General features: G+C 43.5%; 2 protein-coding genes across 2 annotated transcripts; both read left to right on the plus strand.

Annotated features, from left to right (window-relative positions):
* Positions 1-583: 583 nt before the first annotated feature.
* On the plus strand, positions 584-1,381 carry LOC128735204 (probable endochitinase). The gene is made up of 2 exons (XM_053829698.1): positions 584-640; positions 701-1,381. The coding sequence occupies exons 1-2, from the start codon at positions 584-586 to the stop codon at positions 1,379-1,381; spliced, it is 738 nt and encodes a 245-aa protein (XP_053685673.1).
* Positions 1,382-10,411: 9,030 nt separating this feature from the next.
* On the plus strand, positions 10,412-14,659 carry LOC128735205 (uncharacterized protein K02A2.6-like). Its single transcript, XM_053829699.1, has one exon. It carries the CDS (start codon positions 10,412-10,414, stop codon positions 14,657-14,659), a length of 4,248 nt encoding a protein of 1,415 aa, XP_053685674.1.
* Positions 14,660-19,635: the final 4,976 nt, after the last annotated feature.

Raw genomic sequence — 19,635 nt, forward strand, 5'->3', positions numbered from 1 at the left:
ATAAGGTCCGCACGGAGTGTTGGACTTGTTTTTTTTCACTTCCACAAAATAAGAGATCAAATCGCACAGGTTCGTAGGTCCTGTAAACAAACTCATAACTCATCGCTGGTGCTGAAGCTGGAGCGGAGCTATCATACTTCTGCTACTTGCTCAATTACAGCATTCGACGCGATTCTTTTGATTCATCGGTTTTCATCGCGCCGGACATCATAATCGCACACTGAAGAAGATGTACTGGTTTGGCCGGGTGAAATCACGCTTCTCGCGTCGGAAAATTATCGTGCCCGTCCGTGAAATATTGCGATTCGCTTGATTACAGTGGTTAGTCTAGTTTGAGAAATGAAAAATACGGGGAACCCTTCAGACTTTGCTCGAACATTGCAAAACATCTGTACAATTCCCCAACATTTGCAGCTAATATATGTCAGTCGTACCGATGCACAAGTTTTCAATAATTTGATTCTTATCGAGTGCTGTTACCTGTCACTTGATGTGTCCGGCGGTGTTGATAAGCAAGACATATAAAACGTTTGCTTCAGTGGTTAATAACGTTCATGTATTGATTGAAGGTAAAAGAATCACAATGAAAACGATCGTCGTTCTGTACGCACTATTTGGTGCGGTTTTTGGCAATTCTTTGGTAAGTAGAATTAATTCAACTTTCTTAATGATCTACCAGTAACATCCTGCTTCGTTACAGATATGCCGCAACTATCAAAATGGAGCACTTCTTCCGAATCCGGAAAACTGTGCTGAATTCTTTATGTGTCGCCCAGGACGAGCCGTACGATTCACCTGTCCGCAATTCACTAAGTACAATGCAGCCATTCAAGCTTGTGACCCGACGCTAGCCGTCCGCTGCAAACCTGGTAAACTACCGGTGGACAACGAGTACACCCCAATAACCGCTCTTCCATCCCAAATCGAGCACACCAACACGGCATGCATCAACCAACCGATGGCCAAACTTCTGCCAAATCCAACCGATTGCGGCAGCTTCTATCAGTGTTCCCCAACCGGAGTGATCCGATTCGAGTGCCCTGCCGGAACGCTGTTTGACTCCAACAGGCTATACTGTGAGCGAAGCGATATCACTTCGTGTACAATATTCATACCGGAAATGCCGATGCTACCAATCCATCCGATACTACCTCCGAACCCAATCGTACCCGAAACGGAAGACGCACTGCTCAGACGCTGTCGCGGTCAACCCGAAGGATCTAAAATCAGGAATCCATTCAATTGTCGCCAGTACATCCACTGTCTCTCCGGTAACCGATCGCGGATTTTCGACTGTCCAGCAGGAACGGCTTTCGATGAGCAGCGTACGGCCTGTGACTGGGAACGAAACGTGAAGTGCAATCGAAGTGAATTGGAGTGAACAAGTTTCCCAATAAACGAACAATAAAATCAAAGCTTATACGAGCCGGTGGTGGGTAAATAGCTACACTTTTCTTGAATCTTTACTTCGAAATTTCCCGGTCGATCCTCCAGAACAACATTTTGCCCATTTTGTGCTACATAGTTCTCGCCCGCTGGCAGTGCGGATTCCACTCGGTTGTTGATCGACACTCAACAAGCTCATTTACCACCCATCGTCAACGTCGCGCCATCCGAGCCAGCGAGCGAGCGATCGAGCAAACGTCGTCTGTCAGCGCGAGATCTCCCGCACGATCCAGATGGTTTCGAAGCTTACCATTTATGGTCGCGTTTTATGATTGAATGCAAGTTCTCAACATCGCTCATAACCATAAACCTGCTTGCGCTGTGATGTGATGCGATACGACACGGATCAGACACGGTCCACCGTGGGCGGGGTGGTGCGACGGGTTGGGACCCAATTCAAACATCTTATTAAAGTACGATTGTTTGTTTTGCTCAGCCATCAACGGGCGAGGTTCGCAGTTTGCGGTCCCCGGATAGTGGCCAACTGGTTATCGTTCTTTTTGGGGAAACAGGGATGCGATAATATGAATAGTCTTGCTCTAGTATAAATAAAACTGTAATATAAAGTGTTAAATGCAGTGCAAAACACTTACCGCCTTGGTTGGGAGCATTCGAGAATCACAATGTTAAGATTCATGGAACGAACTACCTACCTGAGTGGCAAAGACTTGTTGGAAAATGAGACTGATCGTTTTAAATATCTTAAGGTTTAGCCCGTGAAAGAACTGGATCGCCATTTTTTTAATAATAATACGATAATAATTAATACGATCGGTAAATGAAGAGGAAGATGATAAGCCCTGCATAAAAAACCACCCATTTTTCATATTCATTTTTGCTTTGAAAAACTTTTTGTCGTTACATTGATGCCATTGTCATTGTACCACCGTTTGGTCAAATTCCAACAGTGACAGCTTGCCCAGTCGGGTCAGAAATGACAATCAATCTCATGCTGCCTCAGATATGGCAGCATGCTCCTCTAAAAGGCTAGGCAAAGTCTGGGCCTAAAGTGTCTACCCAAGGAACAATTTTTGCTTATCAAACCGACAGTTTGACCGACAGTTTTTATTCAGCACATGGTGTATAGCTGCTTTTAAAGTATATCTAAACATCTGGGCTCAATGCTTGTACAGTTTGTTTTGACAGGTAGGGAAATCTGCACCTAAGAATTTACGGTACTATCAGACACCTGAGAAGACAACTCAGGGTGTGGGGTTGGGTATCCCGACCCCCCTAATGGGACGTGAGGATCTCGACCCACTAAAACCCTACTCGAATCTTCAGCCTTAATCCTCCCTGGCATCACCTTATCGGTATTACTTCAGGGAGGGGCTATTGTGCTTAGCGCACTGTTTTAGATGACTACTGTACTATGGTAGTTATAGGCTGTTTATTCGCCGTTGATCGGCTCTCCAGCGGTTTTGCAGCTCAAGTACAATATGGCTAACATCCGCATTGACCGCTTCACAGACGTCCGAGCTGGAACACAACCTTTGGACTAAGTTATTCGGAGTAGTGTCCTGTCCGCTCACTGCCATCGTGTTACTTCTCGCGCCCGCGAAACGCGGGCATATGAGGGAAGCATGTTCTGCAGTTTCCGCTACATCCACGCATTCGGGATACGCGAGGGACTCCGCATGCCCAAACTTGTGCAGATACTGTCTAAAACAACCGTGCCCTGACAGAATCTGTGTCAGGCGGAAATTGACTTCGCCGTGGCGCATGTTGACCCACCCGAATACTTCCGGGATAAGTCGATGTGTCCACCGGCCTTATGTGGAAATAGATCATGCCCGCTGCCATCTGGTCATCGAGGCCGATCTAGTGGTACTCCGTAGGCCTCTAGTTTCACGTTAGTTAAAGCACTCTACTTGCTCGCTGATGATGATGCCAATAGGCATCATACTCATTAAGACGCAGATTGCGTTATGTGAGACTGTGCGATACGCACTCGCCACTCTCAAGCACATGAAACGATAGGTACTTTCCAACTTACCTAGGTAGCTTTTGGTTTCTAACGCCGATGACCATGCTGGCCCGCCATACCTAAGTATGGACTGGACCACGTTGGCTAATAGCCTTCGCTTGCTGTCATATACCGCAGAGCTACTAGACATCATACGAGACAATGCCGAAATAGCTGTGAAAGCCTTCAGTCTTCAACAAATTTTCTTGAAATTAGTTTTTTTTACAAATTTTCTGTAGACAGCAACTATTTGTGACTTAAAATAGAGAAAATATTTTTTGTATCTGCTTAAGGACACCCTAAAGTCCGAATATTTTTTAACCACTAAAAAGTGCTTTTTAAATGAAGAAACTTTTCTGAAGCAACTATTATGCTATGTTGTAAGGTTTCGATGCTATTACTTATGTCTCACTTGTAACCAGTTGGTTACAAATTTAAGTTGTGGCGTCCGCCACAATATTAACGTGAATTGCCACTAAGTGCTAAGCGGGAATTTTCCGTCGATTTCCCTAAGTCCTTCTCTGGTGTTAGATGGACTCGGTGAGTGATGATCATCTAAGTTGTACTAAAATGAGAAGTCACTCACCGAGTAATCTCACTTTCATGCAGACATCTAACTTACAATAGTGGGTGTGAGGGAGAAATCGCAGATCATAGTCGTCTGAGAATTAAGCTAGAGAAGTTTTACGAAGCGGAGGTAGACAAAGTATCGCTCTCGACGATACTCGGGTTGATATTGTCTCGTCTCACGACTTCCGCCAAGTTAGCCCATAAATACTCGACGCACAGTATGAATCTTGTTTGATCTGTCAGAAGCTAGGACAGATGATAGAAGTGCGCGCCGTGCTCGTAAAGTGGTAAAAGTTTAATTTAAAAAGGTGTAATTTCGATTAATTAGAGTTTGCTTACAGATAAGTTGAACACTAAGCTTAAAAGTGTGATTAAAGCGTGACTAAGTAAGATTTAAGCCGGAAACAAGCTATTTATAATGTGCTTAGGAAAGTGATTAGTACGGTCAGTAATAATTACTATTGAGTGATGGCGGTGAATAGTAAATGCTTTGTTTATTGTTTAGCCAGATCAAAAGGGCTGAAAGGAGAATTATCGTCTTTGAATATGGACAATCCTGTTATTGTTTCGTGTTAAAATAACTATTGTGTTAGAAAAAGGTAAATCCATTGTAATACTTATAAGTAACGTTGATATGCGGAATGGGCTAAAGGTGGTAAAACGAGTGACACTAAATGAAACTAATAGCGCTGGACAGGTCCAGCGGACCTTTTTCTTTTGTATTATTGATCTTTTTCGAGATTTCCATGGGCACGGTGTACAACCCGGACGCACACCGGTATCTAATCATCTTGTGGACGGCCAGTAACGAGCTGGTGAATGGTCTTTGGTGATACGCTAAATTCATCACTAACTGGTGACGTGAGTGGCTTCAATCGGACGCAGCGAGTTTCGGCGGTGGTATTCCTGGCTTACCACTGCTAGCAATTGCAACTACCACGGGTTGCGTTCCGTTTTGGCGGGTTTTCCGTGAAAACCGCTTCAACTGTCTTCGATAATCAGTGAAGGCCGGCCCAACTGTCGGCTGCGTTCAACGTGTCAATTATTCGTCGTAGCACCGATCAGATCCAGGAACACGTGTACAATAGGCCGGTGCCTCTTTCAACCGGTGCATCCGTCGACTAGTGCCTCCGTCATCCAGTGCGCCAGTCCTCTAGTGCCTACTTGGACCTGTGCATCCGTCATCAAGTGCATGTTGTTACCAGTGCCTCCGTAAACCAGTGCACACGTGGTCCCGTATAGTGCATCTGCCATCTTATGCATGCCTCGTCATGCCGTGTATCAGCCATCTTGTGCACGCTTTGTCCAGTGCATCCATCATTCAGCGACCAGAGTAGTCATCGGCGGTGGCTACGACAGCCATTATTGGAGCAGCGTTCCGGAAGTATACCACCATCAATGCCCAAAACCGCAAGTAAATTAGTTAAGTCACAAACCAAAATGAGCTCAAAATGGTACCTTGTAGAATAAATTGTACAATGTTAAAGTTACAAGATAGTTAGTCATATCTGAGTGCAGCCTTGAAATTGATAGATTTTACACCTCGTTTGCTTTTCGCTAGTCGGACTCATAAAAGGAGTCAACAATCCTCTATCTGTCTAGGTTCACAAATCGGTAATATTCAGAAGCGTCTGTGAGATTCATTGTCGTGAGATTCCACTTCGTGTTGCTTCACCTTGATAGTTGTCAGCGAGTGACACGGGGACCTCCCTACTGAAGTAAGTACAGGTGTTTGATGCAGAGGGATTACATCAGACACCCCTGTAAATATCTTTGACCTATCTCCCTACCAGGGATTTCCGCTGGCTAGCACGAGGTTACAAATTGGCGCCCAACTTAAAAAAACCCCACATAGTCCTTTTTCCAAAATTTCTAAAAACCCCACGGGAGGGGGTAGTAAACAGCAAGCTGTTCAAACAAGATTTCGTCTTCTACGAAAAATCCAGTAAGAAAGATGGACGTTGAGTTCGATATGCAATATAAGAGTCTACTAGTTCATCACTTGAACAAGGATGAACTGGAGCATGAGTTAACGATTCGCGGTTTAGAGTTCGAGGAGAACGAAGCACGATCGACGATTTCACGGAGGCTGAGGAACAGAATAAAAGAGGATAGGGAGAAGAACACGGCAGATTTTGACTTCAGTCGATTAGGGTCTTCTGTAGACGAGGAAATTAAGGTTATAGATCGAAAGGTAAAGGAGATAAAAGAATGTTTAATGAAACCGAGTAGTGGTGAAGGGACTCGCGAATGTCTGAAAACACGTTTGGTTCATTGCTTCGCGCGCATCATTCGTGCGGCCGAAGAAGCGGAAGAGGAGGAGGATTTAGCGGATCTAGATAGCTTGCAAGCGGCGATTCGGAGTTCTTACAATAGACACTTTTCTTTGTTTTCGCAGCTAGGGCAGGCAAATCTAATTAAACAGATTAGTCAGTCGATGTCAAGTCTAGTAATTGATCCCCAGGCTAATCAAAGAGAAGATCCTTCCTCATCTTCGAGCCAAGAGGATGGCAATACGTACAGCACTCCCGGAAAACATTTAAAACGAAACTTAGAGTCCATAGAAATGAACGATAGAAATACTAATCTTTCGAATAATAACTGGTTACCGTTTCCATTTTCCTGGTTGGTTGAACATCCACCAATGCAAAATAAGCCCTCGCAAAAAAGAATGCTACATTTCGGTTCCACAGAAAACGTGTCGAAACAAACGGTTTCGGGGAATATTACGAGAGAAAAATCAAGAAAGTATAGTCGTAGAAACGATAGACGGTTGCGAGTGCCTGAAAAAACGTCGCGGAATCTAAGATCGTCGTCAGAAGAGTCGGTCAATTCGGTGAACACGGGTTGGTCATCGGATAGGTCCTATTGGAAGCCGCGAAATAATTACCGTAAATGCTATTCAAAGCGTCGCGAGCATCGATCGAGCCCGAAACGCGAAAAACGTAGGCCAGTATCTGAGTGGAAACTCAAATACGATGGTGCAGATAACGGTCAGTTTTTGATAAAATTCCTAAAAGAAGTGGAATTCTACGCGCGGTCGGAAAATACGTCGAATAGAGAATTGTTCCGATCTGCAATTCATCTATTTAGCGGCGCGGCGAAATCGTGGTTTATGGCGGGATTCGAGAACGATGAATTCGGATCATGGGACGAACTTAAAGAGGAACTCAAGCGAGAATTCCTCAGTCCCGACCATGATCATTCGAGCGAGTCACGCGCGGTCGCGAGGAAACAAGGGCCGAGAGAGAGATTCCAAGACTATTATTTGGATATCCAAAAGATTTTCAATTCGCTTACCAAACCGTTATCAGAGCGAAAAAAGTTTGAGATTGTATTTCGGAATACGCGCGGGGATTATAAAGGGCTCGCCGTGTCGGCCGAAATCGATAACTTGGCGGATCTAAAACGTTTTGGCAGACGTCTAGATGCCACTTATTGGTATAAATACCAATCGTCCGCGAACGAGAGTACGTCGCGAAATAGACAGTCCTCCCAGGTAAACGAGGTTTACACCGGGACAATACCGAAAACGAAACCGAAGACGGAAAGCGAAAAGTATAATACGCGAAAATTTTACAACGCGCAAGCACGTGCTAGCGGAGGTGACGTAGGGAATAATCGCGAGCGGGATACAGGGTCAAACGCGCAAGAAAACGAGAAAGAATCCCAGCAGGGACTATCAACGTTATTAGAACGGTACCAGGTTCCGAAAGACGGTATTTGTTTTAATTGTCGGCTCAAAGGCCACCATGCCAGAGAGTGTGATAAACCGAAGCATAAATATTGTCAGCGTTGTGGGTTCCACAACGTGGACACAGAGCACTGCCCATATTGCGCCAAGAAGATGGTCTTGGAGGGCAGACCGGTCCACCAAGAATAAAGCCCCTCAGAGTTGCCGGACTCCACCAGTCGTTGCAAAAATTAGGCTTGGCTGAGGTGGATCCATCTGAATATATTCATTCCAGGAAATGAAGTAAACTTTGAATTTTTCTTCCAGTAAACATTCACAAAAATTTGTGAAGGGCACATAGTGCTCCGAAAAACGGGTTTCCGTAAAATTATATTCATGAAATTGTTGCTCCTAATTACAGAGACAATTTTGTGAAGGGCACAATGACCAAATGCATTGGGCTCCGATAAATTTCGATTTCTGTAGAAATACCTCTGGTCTAAGAAGGTCAAAGAGGAGGTAAGAGTACGTCCGGAAGTGCTCGATTTGAAAAAGATTAGTCCCAGACACGATGGCAAATATCTAAACCCCAAAATAAATACTTACCCAGCAGCGACGACTGCAGGCTCATTTTCATACTTACCTGTAATCATCAATTTTTGAAACAGGATAAAAATCACAAAAACACTCGCAGAAAGATGTACCGGAGATACTCAGTTTAGGATTTGACAGGGAAACTCGTGATCCATTTGTTAAAACCGATCACAAATTATGGGACACCCGTATGTCCGAAATTTAATTCCGCTTAAATACAGCCCATACTTCGACTGGTCTTTCGGCTGCTTTTCGGATACGAAATTATAGAAAAAGCGGCGGAAAAGGATGTACCGAGATGGGACAGACTTATTAGATAAGGATAGGTTGGAGAGGAAGGGGGTGATAAACGATGAGATTTATTTCCCAGTCGTAAAGAATTTACGAAGGGCTCACGAAAAACATACCCGAGATTACAATTTGCGATCTAAAAGTGCTGCTTCCGTATGTTCCGGTGGCCGAAGAAATTTTAAACTATCTTCCGCGGCAGACTCCTACAATGCTAAATTGGATGCATTGTATGCTCCCTGCGAAAGGTTAGCCCGAGTTGGAATCAGTTCCTACGAACTAGCCAACGAGGCAGGTAAATCCGTCGGCTTATTTTCCGCCGTGGATTTAAAGCCCGACACCTGAAACGAGAAAAGTGATGAATGAAATTAGTTTCCATTGAGTAGTCCGAACATCAATGGAGCCACACCTGTACAATCCGAACGCCACTAGTAAGTGTCGATTCATATTTGTTCCGAAAGTACACACCTGCTTGCTCGAATCATCTTATTTCCATGAATCATTCCTCTCAGCAGATAACCTAAAAAGACAAGAGAAATATGACCGATAAATGCATTAAAAATTCTGCCAGTTAGGGTACCCGGAAGGTTTTGTGGAAACGAAATGATTGACTTACCTTATTTCTGTATAAATATAACCATTATTCCTTTAGATACCTTTAAAAAACCATCCAAAAACACATCGAATAGTTTTCGCGAAGGCCCTTCGAATGAAAATTGCGTCGGCAATTACGCGAAATCCACATCGCACATGAACAACTTACGTCTCTCAACTCGCTTGTGTTGGTTAGTCCAAATTTCTTTCACATCTTTGCACGAGTGAAGACGTGAAATGAGAATAGGCATAAACCTGATCAGGACCGCATCACGGGGAAAATGAATGTGTTTGATTTAATGCAAATATGTTACATTTGCTAGGAGGTCAGGATCGTTTAGCTGTTCATTACGAAAGGAGACGGACGAGGGGGTATTGTAACCAGTTGGTTACAAATTTAAGTTGTGGCGTCCGCCACAATATTAACGTGAATTGCCACTAAGTGCTAAGCGGGAATTTTCCGTCGATTTCCCTAAGTCCTTCTCTGGTGTTAGATGGACTCGGTGAGTGATGATCATCTAAGTTGTACTAAAATGAGAAGTCACTCACCGAGTAATCTCACTTTCATGCAGACATCTAACTTACAATAGTGGGTGTGAGGGAGAAATCGCAGATCATAGTCGTCTGAGAATTAAGCTAGAGAAGTTTTACGAAGCGGAGGTAGACAAAGTATCGCTCTCGACGATACTCGGGTTGATATTGTCTCGTCTCACGACTTCCGCCAAGTTAGCCCATAAATACTCGACGCACAGTATGAATCTTGTTTGATCTGTCAGAAGCTAGGACAGATGATAGAAGTGCGCGCCGTGCTCGTAAAGTGGTAAAAGTTTAATTTAAAAAGGTGTAATTTCGATTAATTAGAGTTTGCTTACAGATAAGTTGAACACTAAGCTTAAAAGTGTGATTAAAGCGTGACTAAGTAAGATTTAAGCCGGAAACAAGCTATTTATAATGTGCTTAGTGCTATAGCAGCACGTTCCAAACTTCAATAAACTGCTACAGAAATTAACAGTGTACCATTAGTCAACATACTTTGGTATGGACACCTTCTGTGTACATACCGTGAGCAGAGTTGTCATTCGATATTACGATAGCAACCAAAAAACCCACGTTTATATTTTCGCTTGTTATAAAAATCGAATTAATTAAATAAAACTACATGTTTTGCCTCTGTACCAAGTAGCATTTGATTACGGGGACATAACATAATTGGCGACGAGTATTCGGTTCGAAGTAGTTTCGCGTCGGTTCCAGTAAAATCGTTTTTTTTGTGTAACACAATGACGGATTCAGCTAGCGGTTTAGCCGCCATTCTTCAGCAGATGAACCAAATGATGGAAGCCCAGCAGCAAGCTCAGAAAGCTCTCCTTGAGCAGCTTTTGAAGCCTAAGGATAATGAGTTCCTGATGGAATCACTCGCAAAAACCATCGTGGAATTTACATATAATCCGCAGCACGGACAGGTTTTCGATAATTGGTACGCCCGGCACGAAGAGGTGTTTACCAAGGGAGGTGCACAGCTGGAGGATGCCGATAGAGTCCGGCTTTTATTGCAAAAGATGAATTCTGTGGATCATGACCGTTACGTAAACTACATCCTACCGAAGAGTCCACGCGAGATACCGTTTGCTGATACGGTAAAAACGCTGAAAGAGATGTTCGGATACCAGACATCAGTTTTTTTTCGACGTTATCAATGTTTGCTGACGACGAAGAAAAATTCAGACGATTTTGTCACGTATGCAAGCGCTGTTAACAAAGCTTGTGAGGATTTCAGTATAAATACGATCACACCGGATCAATTCAAATGTCTAATCTTTGTGGCCGGACTGCAGTCTGAAAAGCAGAAAGACATTCGGACACGTTTGCTCGCGAAGATGGAGGGGGAAACACAGGCTGACCCTATGACATTGAAAAAGTTGCTGCTGGAGTGTCAGCATTTGGATAACCTCAAACACGACACTGCTGTTATTGAGAATCCGAAGGCTACAATCAACGCAATTTATCGAAACGAACAAAGAGATCCTGTTAAATACGTACAGAAAAAGATGGATAATTCCAGAGAACCACGACGTCCATGCTGGCAGTGCGGCCAGATGCATTTTGTTGCCGACTGTACATTTACACATCACACTTGCCGAAACTGTGGTAAAACTGGTCACAAGGAGGGTTACTGCGGTTGCTTCTCGAAGTCAACGGAAACTGGTACATACACATCGTCAAGTCAAGGTGGCAAAAATAAATCGAGGAAGAAGAAGAAAAGGCAAGGTAGTGCTAGTCAAGCTAAGGGCATCTACGCAGTCAACAAAGCCGGTGTCGTCGGAAGGCGCAAGTACGTTGAAATCTTCATTAACAATAAGCCGATCGAGCTACAACTTGATTGCGGTGCGGATTATACGATTGTTTCGGAGGAGTCGCTGCAGCAGCTAGGCGATCCCATTGTGCGACCGACAACTCTTCGTGTAGTGACAGCTTCAAGTAAACCACTTCCATTAGTGTCGGAATTTCAGTGCAACGTCACCTTCAGAGGTGTGACGAATCAGTCAGTATGCTACGTAACGCCGGTAAGAGGATTCAATGTTCTTGGTAGTGATCTCATGGACATCTTTGGTCTTTATGACATTCCGATGAATTCCTATTGCAAGCAAGTGTCCGTAAAAGTTCCAACCGAATGTAGGGAGAGTCTAAAAGGGAAGTTTCCAGAAGTTTTCCGGGATGGCTTGGGTCTCTGTACGAAAACAAAAATTCGACTGTTTCTCCGGCCGGGTGCCAAACCAGTTTTTAAACCAAAGCGACCGGTACCTTTTCACTCACAGCGGTTTGTTGAAAAGGAGTTGACACGTTTACAACTGATGGGAGTGCTCGAACCAATTGACTTCGCAGAATGGGCAGCACCCATCGTTGCGGTACGCAAAGCACACTGCGATGCACATGGCGATCCAATTGTCCGTATTTGCGCGGATTATTCGACAGGTTTGAATGCGTCACTGGAAGCAAATAACTATCCACTCCCCACACCAGAAGAGATTTTCGCGAAACTTTCTGGCAGTCAGTTTTTCAGTACAATTGACTTGTCAGATGCATATTTACAGATGGAGGTAGAAGAAGATTCTCAGAAGTTGCTAACAGTTAACACGCACAAGGGACTTTTCAAGTACAAACGGCTTCCGCCCGGGGTAAAATCGGCTCCCGGTGCTTTTCAAAAAGTCATCGATAGTATGATCAGCGATTTGGAGGGAGTAGAATCTTTTCTTGATGATGTCATCGTGTATGGCAAATCTCGCGAGGAACATGATCGCAATCTGGAAGGAACTCTATCGCGAATTCAGGAGTTCGGCTTCCGGGTAAAAATTGAAAAGTGTAGATTCTACATGACGGAGGTGAAGTATTTGGGGCACATCCTAGATCGTAACGGTATTCGAACTGATCCGGAGAAAGTGTCGGCGATTGTACATATGCCGCCACCGAAGAATGTTTCGGAACTGCGTTCCTTTTTGGGCGCAGTGAACTATTATGCAAAGTTTATCAAGGAAATGCACGAATTACGTCGACCGTTGGATTTGCTTTTGCAGAAAGACAAACGATGGGCCTGGACAGAGGACTGTCAGCGATCTTTCGAACGATTCAAGCAGCTGTTACAGTCTAACCTGATGTTAACACACTACGATCCAACATTGCAGATCGTGGTTGCAGCGGATGCTTCAAGCACGGGCATTGGAGCCACCATAAGACATCGGTTCCCAGATGGCACTGAAAAGGTGATACAACATGCTTCGCGTTCATTGACCAAAGCCGAGCAAGGCTATGGGCAGATCGATAAAGAGGCATTGGCACTTGTGTACGCGGTAACCAAGTTTCACCGAATGTTACTAGGACGGCAGTTTGTGCTGGAAACAGATCACCAGCCTCTCCTCCGCATTTTCAGTTCGCAGAAGGGAATACCAACACATACTTCGAGTCGGTTGCAACGTTGGGCACTAACGCTTTTGTGTTATGACTTCAAGTTGGAGTACATCAATACAACGAAGTTCGGGTATGCAGATGTTCTATCACGGCTTATTAGTTCGACAGCTAAACCGGAAGAAGAATATATCATTGCTTCGGCTATGCTTGAGGATGATATGTCAGCGGTGTTGGACGATTCTATCGGTTCAATTCCAGTAACGTCGAAGATGATAGCTAAAGCAACTTGTAGCGATAAGGTGCTGAAGCAGGTAACTCATTATCTCACATCGGAATGGCCGACAAATGTAAACGAAATCAATGATCCCGAAGTGAAGGCGTTTTTCAACCGGAAGGACAGCCTATCCCTTGTTCAAGGCTGTGTTCTTTTCGGTCAGCGAGTTGTGGTACCATCACTATACAGGAAGCGAATCGCAGAACGGCTACACTGGGGGCATCCAGGCATAGTTCGTATGAAAGCCATCGCGCGCAGCTACGTGTACTGGCCTGGCATCGACAAGCATATAGAAGATTTCGTCAAGCAGTGTAAGGATTGTGCAGCAGTTGCTAAGTCTCCACCACACGCACCACCGGAGGCATGGCCAACTCCAGCAGGACCTTGGCAGCGTATACACATCGATTATGCGGGGCCAATCGACGGTCTGTATTTTCTGATCATCGTTGATGCGTTCTCTCGATGGCCAGAAATCTATCCTACGGTTACAACTACGGCAAAAGCAACGATCCAGTTCCTCCGTTGTACTTTTTCACGTCTTGGACTACCTTGCACCATTGTCTCAGACAATGGATCGCAATTCGCTAGCGAGGAGTTCGAGTCTTTCTGCAACATTAACGGAATAACTCACATCTTTACTGCGCCCTACCACCCTCAATCAAATGGGCAGGCAGAACGTTTCGTAGATTCAATGAAGCGGGCGATGAAGAAGATCAACAAGGGAGAACCCCTGCAGGAGACACTTGAAGTTTTCCTTGCAACATACCGTTCCACACCTAGCAGAACTACCGATCAGAAATCACCTAGTGAGTTGATGTTGGGTAGACGGATGCGAACAACGCTGGATTTGCTTCGACCAACACAAATTGCGGAAACTGTGAATGTCAACAGCCAGCAACGACAGTTTAGCAACGGCGATTTGGTCTACGTGCAGGTGCATAAGCGAAACGACTGGTACTGGGAACCGGGTAACGTCATCGAAAGAATTGGATCCGTTAACTACAATGTTTGGCTCTGTGGTAAACGATCCGGTTTAATCCGAAGTCATGTCAACCAGATTCGTCCACGATACGACAGTGCAAATACGGAAGCGGAGTTGCTCAACAAACACTTACCGCTGAGCGTTTTGCTAGAAGAGGTCGGTATAAAACAACAACCGACTGAACCATCACCAGAAGCAGTAGATGAGCGTGCACAAGAACAGCTGAACCCAGATCCTGGTCCGGATCGACCGTCAGTGGCAAGTGCAGCACCAACGAGAAGTCGCATTCCAACGTCAACAGCTACGTATACTTCCAGAGGACGAGAAGTTCGCTTGCCGGCTCGCTTCAATCACTACGTGATGTCTTAAGGAGGGAGATGCTATAGCAGCACGTTCCAAACTTCAATAAACTGCTACAGAAATTAACAGTGTACCATTAGTCAACATACTTTGGTATGGACACCTTCTGTGTACATACCGTGAGCAGAGTTGTCATTCGATATTACGATAGCAACCAAAAAACCCACGTTTATATTTTCGCTTGTTATAAAAATCGAATTAATTAAATAAAACTACATGTTTTGCCTCTGTACCAAGTAGCATTTGATTACGGGGACATAACACTTAGGAAAGTGATTAGTACGGTCAGTAATAATTACTATTGAGTGATGGCGGTGAATAGTAAATGCTTTGTTTATTGTTTAGCCAGATCAAAAGGGCTGAAAGGAGAATTATCGTCTTTGAATATGGACAATCCTGTTATTGTTTCGTGTTAAAATAACTATTGTGTTAGAAAAAGGTAAATCCATTGTAATACTTATAAGTAACGTTGATATGCGGAATGGGCTAAAGGTGGTAAAACGAGTGACACTAAATGAAACTAATAGCGCTGGACAGGTCCAGCGGACCTTTTTCTTTTGTATTATTGATCTTTTTCGAGATTTCCATGGGCACGGTGTACAACCCGGACGCACACCGGTATCTAATCATCTTGTGGACGGCCAGTAACGAGCTGGTGAATGGTCTTTGGTGATACGCTAAATTCATCACTAACTGGTGACGTGAGTGGCTTCAATCGGACGCAGCGAGTTTCGGCGGTGGTATTCCTGGCTTACCACTGCTAGCAATTGCAACTACCACGGGTTGCGTTCCGTTTTGGCGGGTTTTCCGTGAAAACCGCTTCAACTGTCTTCGATAATCAGTGAAGGCCGGCCCAACTGTCGGCTGCGTTCAACGTGTCAATTATTCGTCGTAGCACCGATCAGATCCAGGAACACGTGTACAATAGGCCGGTGCCTCTTTCAACCGGTGCATCCGTCGACTAGTGCCTCCGTCATCCAGTGCGCCAGTCCTCTAGTGCCTACTTGGACCTGTGCATCCGTCATCAAGTGCATGTTGTTACCAGTGCCTCCGTAAACCAGTGCACACGTGGTCCCGTATAGTGCATCTGCCATCTTATGCATGCCTCGTCATGCCGTGTATCAGCCATCTTGTGCACGCTTTGTCCAGTGCATCCATCATTCAGCGACCAGAGTAGTCATCGGCGGTGGCTACGACAGCCATTATTGGAGCAGCGTTCCGGAAGTATACCACCATCAATGCCCAAAACCGCAAGTAAATTAGTTAAGTCACAAACCAAAATGAGCTCAAAATGGTACCTTGTAGAATAAATTGTACAATGTTAAAGTTACAAGATAGTTAGTCATATCTGAGTGCAGCCTTGAAATTGATAGATTTTACACCTCGTTTGCTTTTCGCTAGTCGGACTCATAAAAGGAGTCAACAATCCTCTATCTGTCTAGGTTCACAAATCGGTAATATTCAGAAGCGTCTGTGAGATTCATTGTCGTGAGATTCCACTTCGTGTTGCTTCACCTTGATAGTTGTCAGCGAGTGACACGGGGACCTCCCTACTGAAGTAAGTACAGGTGTTTGATGCAGAGGGATTACATCAGACACCCCTGTAAATATCTTTGACCTATCTCCCTACCAGGGATTTCCGCTGGCTAGCACGAGGTTACACACTTTCTTAGAATCCCTCCCACTGCGCGTCATAATTTGTGAACAACCCCACAATTACGTGCAAAATAGTGAAAAGACAAATTAACAACACGTTTTTGGATTATTCATTATGTACAGAAGGCAGCAACTGCGATAATTAACGAATATTTACTGAACAGATTTTTCGTGACGTTACAACGGAGCTACGACCCTCTCTGTGTAAAGCAGAGCGTTGTAACGGCACGAAAAGTAAAATCTGTTTAAAAATTAACTTCACTAATTATCGGAATTCTGAACATGGCTAGTTGTACACTATTCATCTCTTATCAAATCATAGAAGAAACTCTTTCGATAAAATTTGATATAGAGCAGAATTTTCATATTTTTTAACAGAAGAACCAATTTTTGGCGCGTTGTAACGTCACGCTAGATTCCAAAACAACCTAGGTAAGGCAAAAGCTATTAATTTGTTCATTTTTAATAGGTAATTTCATGCTCTTTCCAAATATATAATAATATTTGGAGGTTTCTTAACGATTTTCCCAGCTGAAACACAAATACTGTGCAAAAAGATGTCAAAACGTCACGGCGGAATTAGTCTATAACAAAATTAGTTAAAAATATCGTGACAAATTTTGATATAATTTTGTTCAAACCATAACAAACTTTGTTATATTTTTGCTAAACAGTTTTGCTAGAATTTGAGTTATTTTAACCACTTATGGTGGCTAATTTATAACAGCCGTTGTTAGCAAGAATTCGGTCAAATATAACAAGATCAGTTATAATTTTGTTATGCCTCTAAAATAGCCACTTTAATGGCCATATTCGGGTTTCCGTCTGGCCCCGGTGCCTTGCTCACCTTTAGGAATTTAGCGATCTCAATGAGTTCCTCGGCTGTAACCGTCATTTCCTCCCTGACCTCTAAACCGCCGTCGCCCAAGTTACTTTGGATGTTCGGTAAGGAGGCCGACCATCTTACGCTATGGTCTGAGATACTGAAACGTCGGCCGTGGGAGGACTCAGCGGCCTAAGGCCAGGGCCCTGGCTCGTGACGCGGAAAGAGGCCCTCGATGATCCGCTCCAGCATCTCTGGCGATCGCTCTGTGGGCGCCATTACGCTCTTGGTCTTTGCCATTACGACCCTGTAGGCATCAACCTACGGGTTCGCATTGGCAATAGCACATAACCTTTCAAAGCAGACTCGCTTGCTAGCTTTTATCCCACTCTTAACGGGAAATTAGTACTCATTAACCTTTCGTCGAAAAGCCCAATTTCAGAAACAGTTTTTGGGCCCAAAATTTTGGGCATGAAAATTAACTTGAATTGACTTAAAGTGGACTTGAAATTTAACCTGAAATTAAATAAAAAGAAAACTTTTCCGTTTTCGAAAACAGACACTGATGAAGCCTGCAAGTCGTAGACGAAATACGTATCTGTCGCGAATAAATATAGATAGTAGAATTGATTTGGAATAGTTTTCTTTTTATTTAACTATAGGTTTCGTATTCTACTATGATGCTCTAAAAACTACACTCATTTTTTGTGCCAACTCTGGAGTATTGTCTTTTGTATTTCGCTTATTTTGAGATCAATCTCAATAGAATTCGGTGTGATATTCTTTTTTTCGTGTTCAATTTTACCTTGCCGGCTCCATTAATATACGATATAGTGTGCCATTTCATTCTTACCTCATTTTTTACCACAAAATGTATCCCCAAAGCTTGATTTGACATTAGATCGCCAATGTGATATCCTGCTTACTCACCATCTCACGACTTACTGACTGACGCTCCCATTCAACGAAGGAAACTGTCAACTCATTTTGACCCTTTCCCTCTGTCCATTTACACGTTACCGGCTACTACCTAAGTAATGTGTAAACAACACACATTACAAGCAAAGTCTCTAATATGGTAAAAATATCACGATGCCACAGAGAACACTTCGAAACACCAGGATAAATCAATAACACAGAGGACAAAAATATGTTTAGAAACATTTAAAAATCTGGCGTTTTTCGTTTCTCAGACACATAAAAAACAATCCACCACAGGTACAATTAAGAATCCATAAAATTATCTGCCAGTATAATTAACTGCGGTAAATACTTAGAGCAAGTGTGGGAGTAACTACAGTTATGAGAGCTACAATTTATGACAACAGCTTTGGAAGTATCTTAAGTACCTTTTTTGTCGTCGTGAAGATTAACGATACAAACAGCGGGCCGAGTATGAACGTCAAAAACTAGCTGGAATTTGGTAAATGCAGTTTTAACAATGACAACCTTCAATCGATAAAGATACGATTTAGTTTAGTTTACTAAAAAGTACAAAAAGTGTGCCCTGTCTAGCTCTTACCTAACCTTATTTATGCGACGAAGGTTTGCTTTTCTGCTTTTCTATATTGCGGATACCTTGACATCTGATACCGCCATCCGGGGTGAGATTGTGCCAAAAACGAAAAATGTTTATTTGTGAAAATTTATGATATCTATAGAAACTGGTGACCTAAATTCAAAATGATGATGAACATAACATATTCAGTCATAACTTAGAAAGGAACACAGATAATATTAGCAAACCATTTCGCCTAAACAGGATTTCCATGTTCGCGATCAAAAATACTCGGAAATAACGCTCGATCCATTTTGTGGATTTCACATACACAACAGAAATACGTCAGTACACTCACATTTTTTACTATTGAGCACAATATTTCGACAGATTAGATTGCATCATCCATTTTGGAGCAAACAGCATCATTGGTCTGCTAAATAATTTAAACTAATTTTTACTTTTTCTCTGGAAATTTCAGATACTTTGAATAAACACTCTAATATAAGACGAATATTTTATACCGTGTATAAACTGCCAGTTTTAACGAGGGAAGGGGGTCCACATGTCCTGCGGCTTCGAGTTCTCGAACGAAGTAATGGTTACTTTTGTTAAATGATCAAATAGGTATGCCCCCTTAGGATACACGCCCTCCATATATCTCCCCCTTGTTAACCCTAGAATCGCTACTGGCTATATAAAGGCAGTCCATTGACTACGAACTCATTTTTAGTTATTTCAGACCTCTTCGGGTTAATTTCGTTCATACTTTTTGTATGAAGCGTTGTTTCTGGCCGACCCCCTGCCCCTAATAGTCCACTTAGTTCATGGACGGCCCCAAATGAACTACTTTGTACTGATATTTATGTGTATTGTTTATAAACATGCTAATGTTCACTGTTTAGGCCTGATTCTAGGCCTGTTTCTAGCCTAACTTTATGTTTTTGGCACAATGTCACCCCCTAGAAGGGGTGAGCTTGTGCCAAAGTTCATGCACTTCCAGTAAAA

Source organism: Sabethes cyaneus, chromosome 2 (assembly GCF_943734655.1).
Source record: "Sabethes cyaneus chromosome 2, idSabCyanKW18_F2, whole genome shotgun sequence".
In the NCBI taxonomy this organism is placed as follows: Eukaryota; Metazoa; Arthropoda; class Insecta; order Diptera; family Culicidae; genus Sabethes; species Sabethes cyaneus.

Excerpts from the sequence above, each read along its gene's own strand:
- LOC128735204 (XM_053829698.1), top strand. The coding sequence starts at position 584 with ATGAAAACGATCGTCGTTCTGTACGCACTATTTGGTGCGGTTTTTGGC. Across the intron at positions 641-700 it reads CGGTTTTTGGCAATTCTTTG|ATATGCCGCAACTATCAAAA; the intron begins GTAAGTAGAATT and ends GCTTCGTTACAG.
- LOC128735205 (XM_053829699.1), top strand. The coding sequence starts at position 10,412 with ATGACGGATTCAGCTAGCGGTTTAGCCGCCATTCTTCAGCAGATGAAC.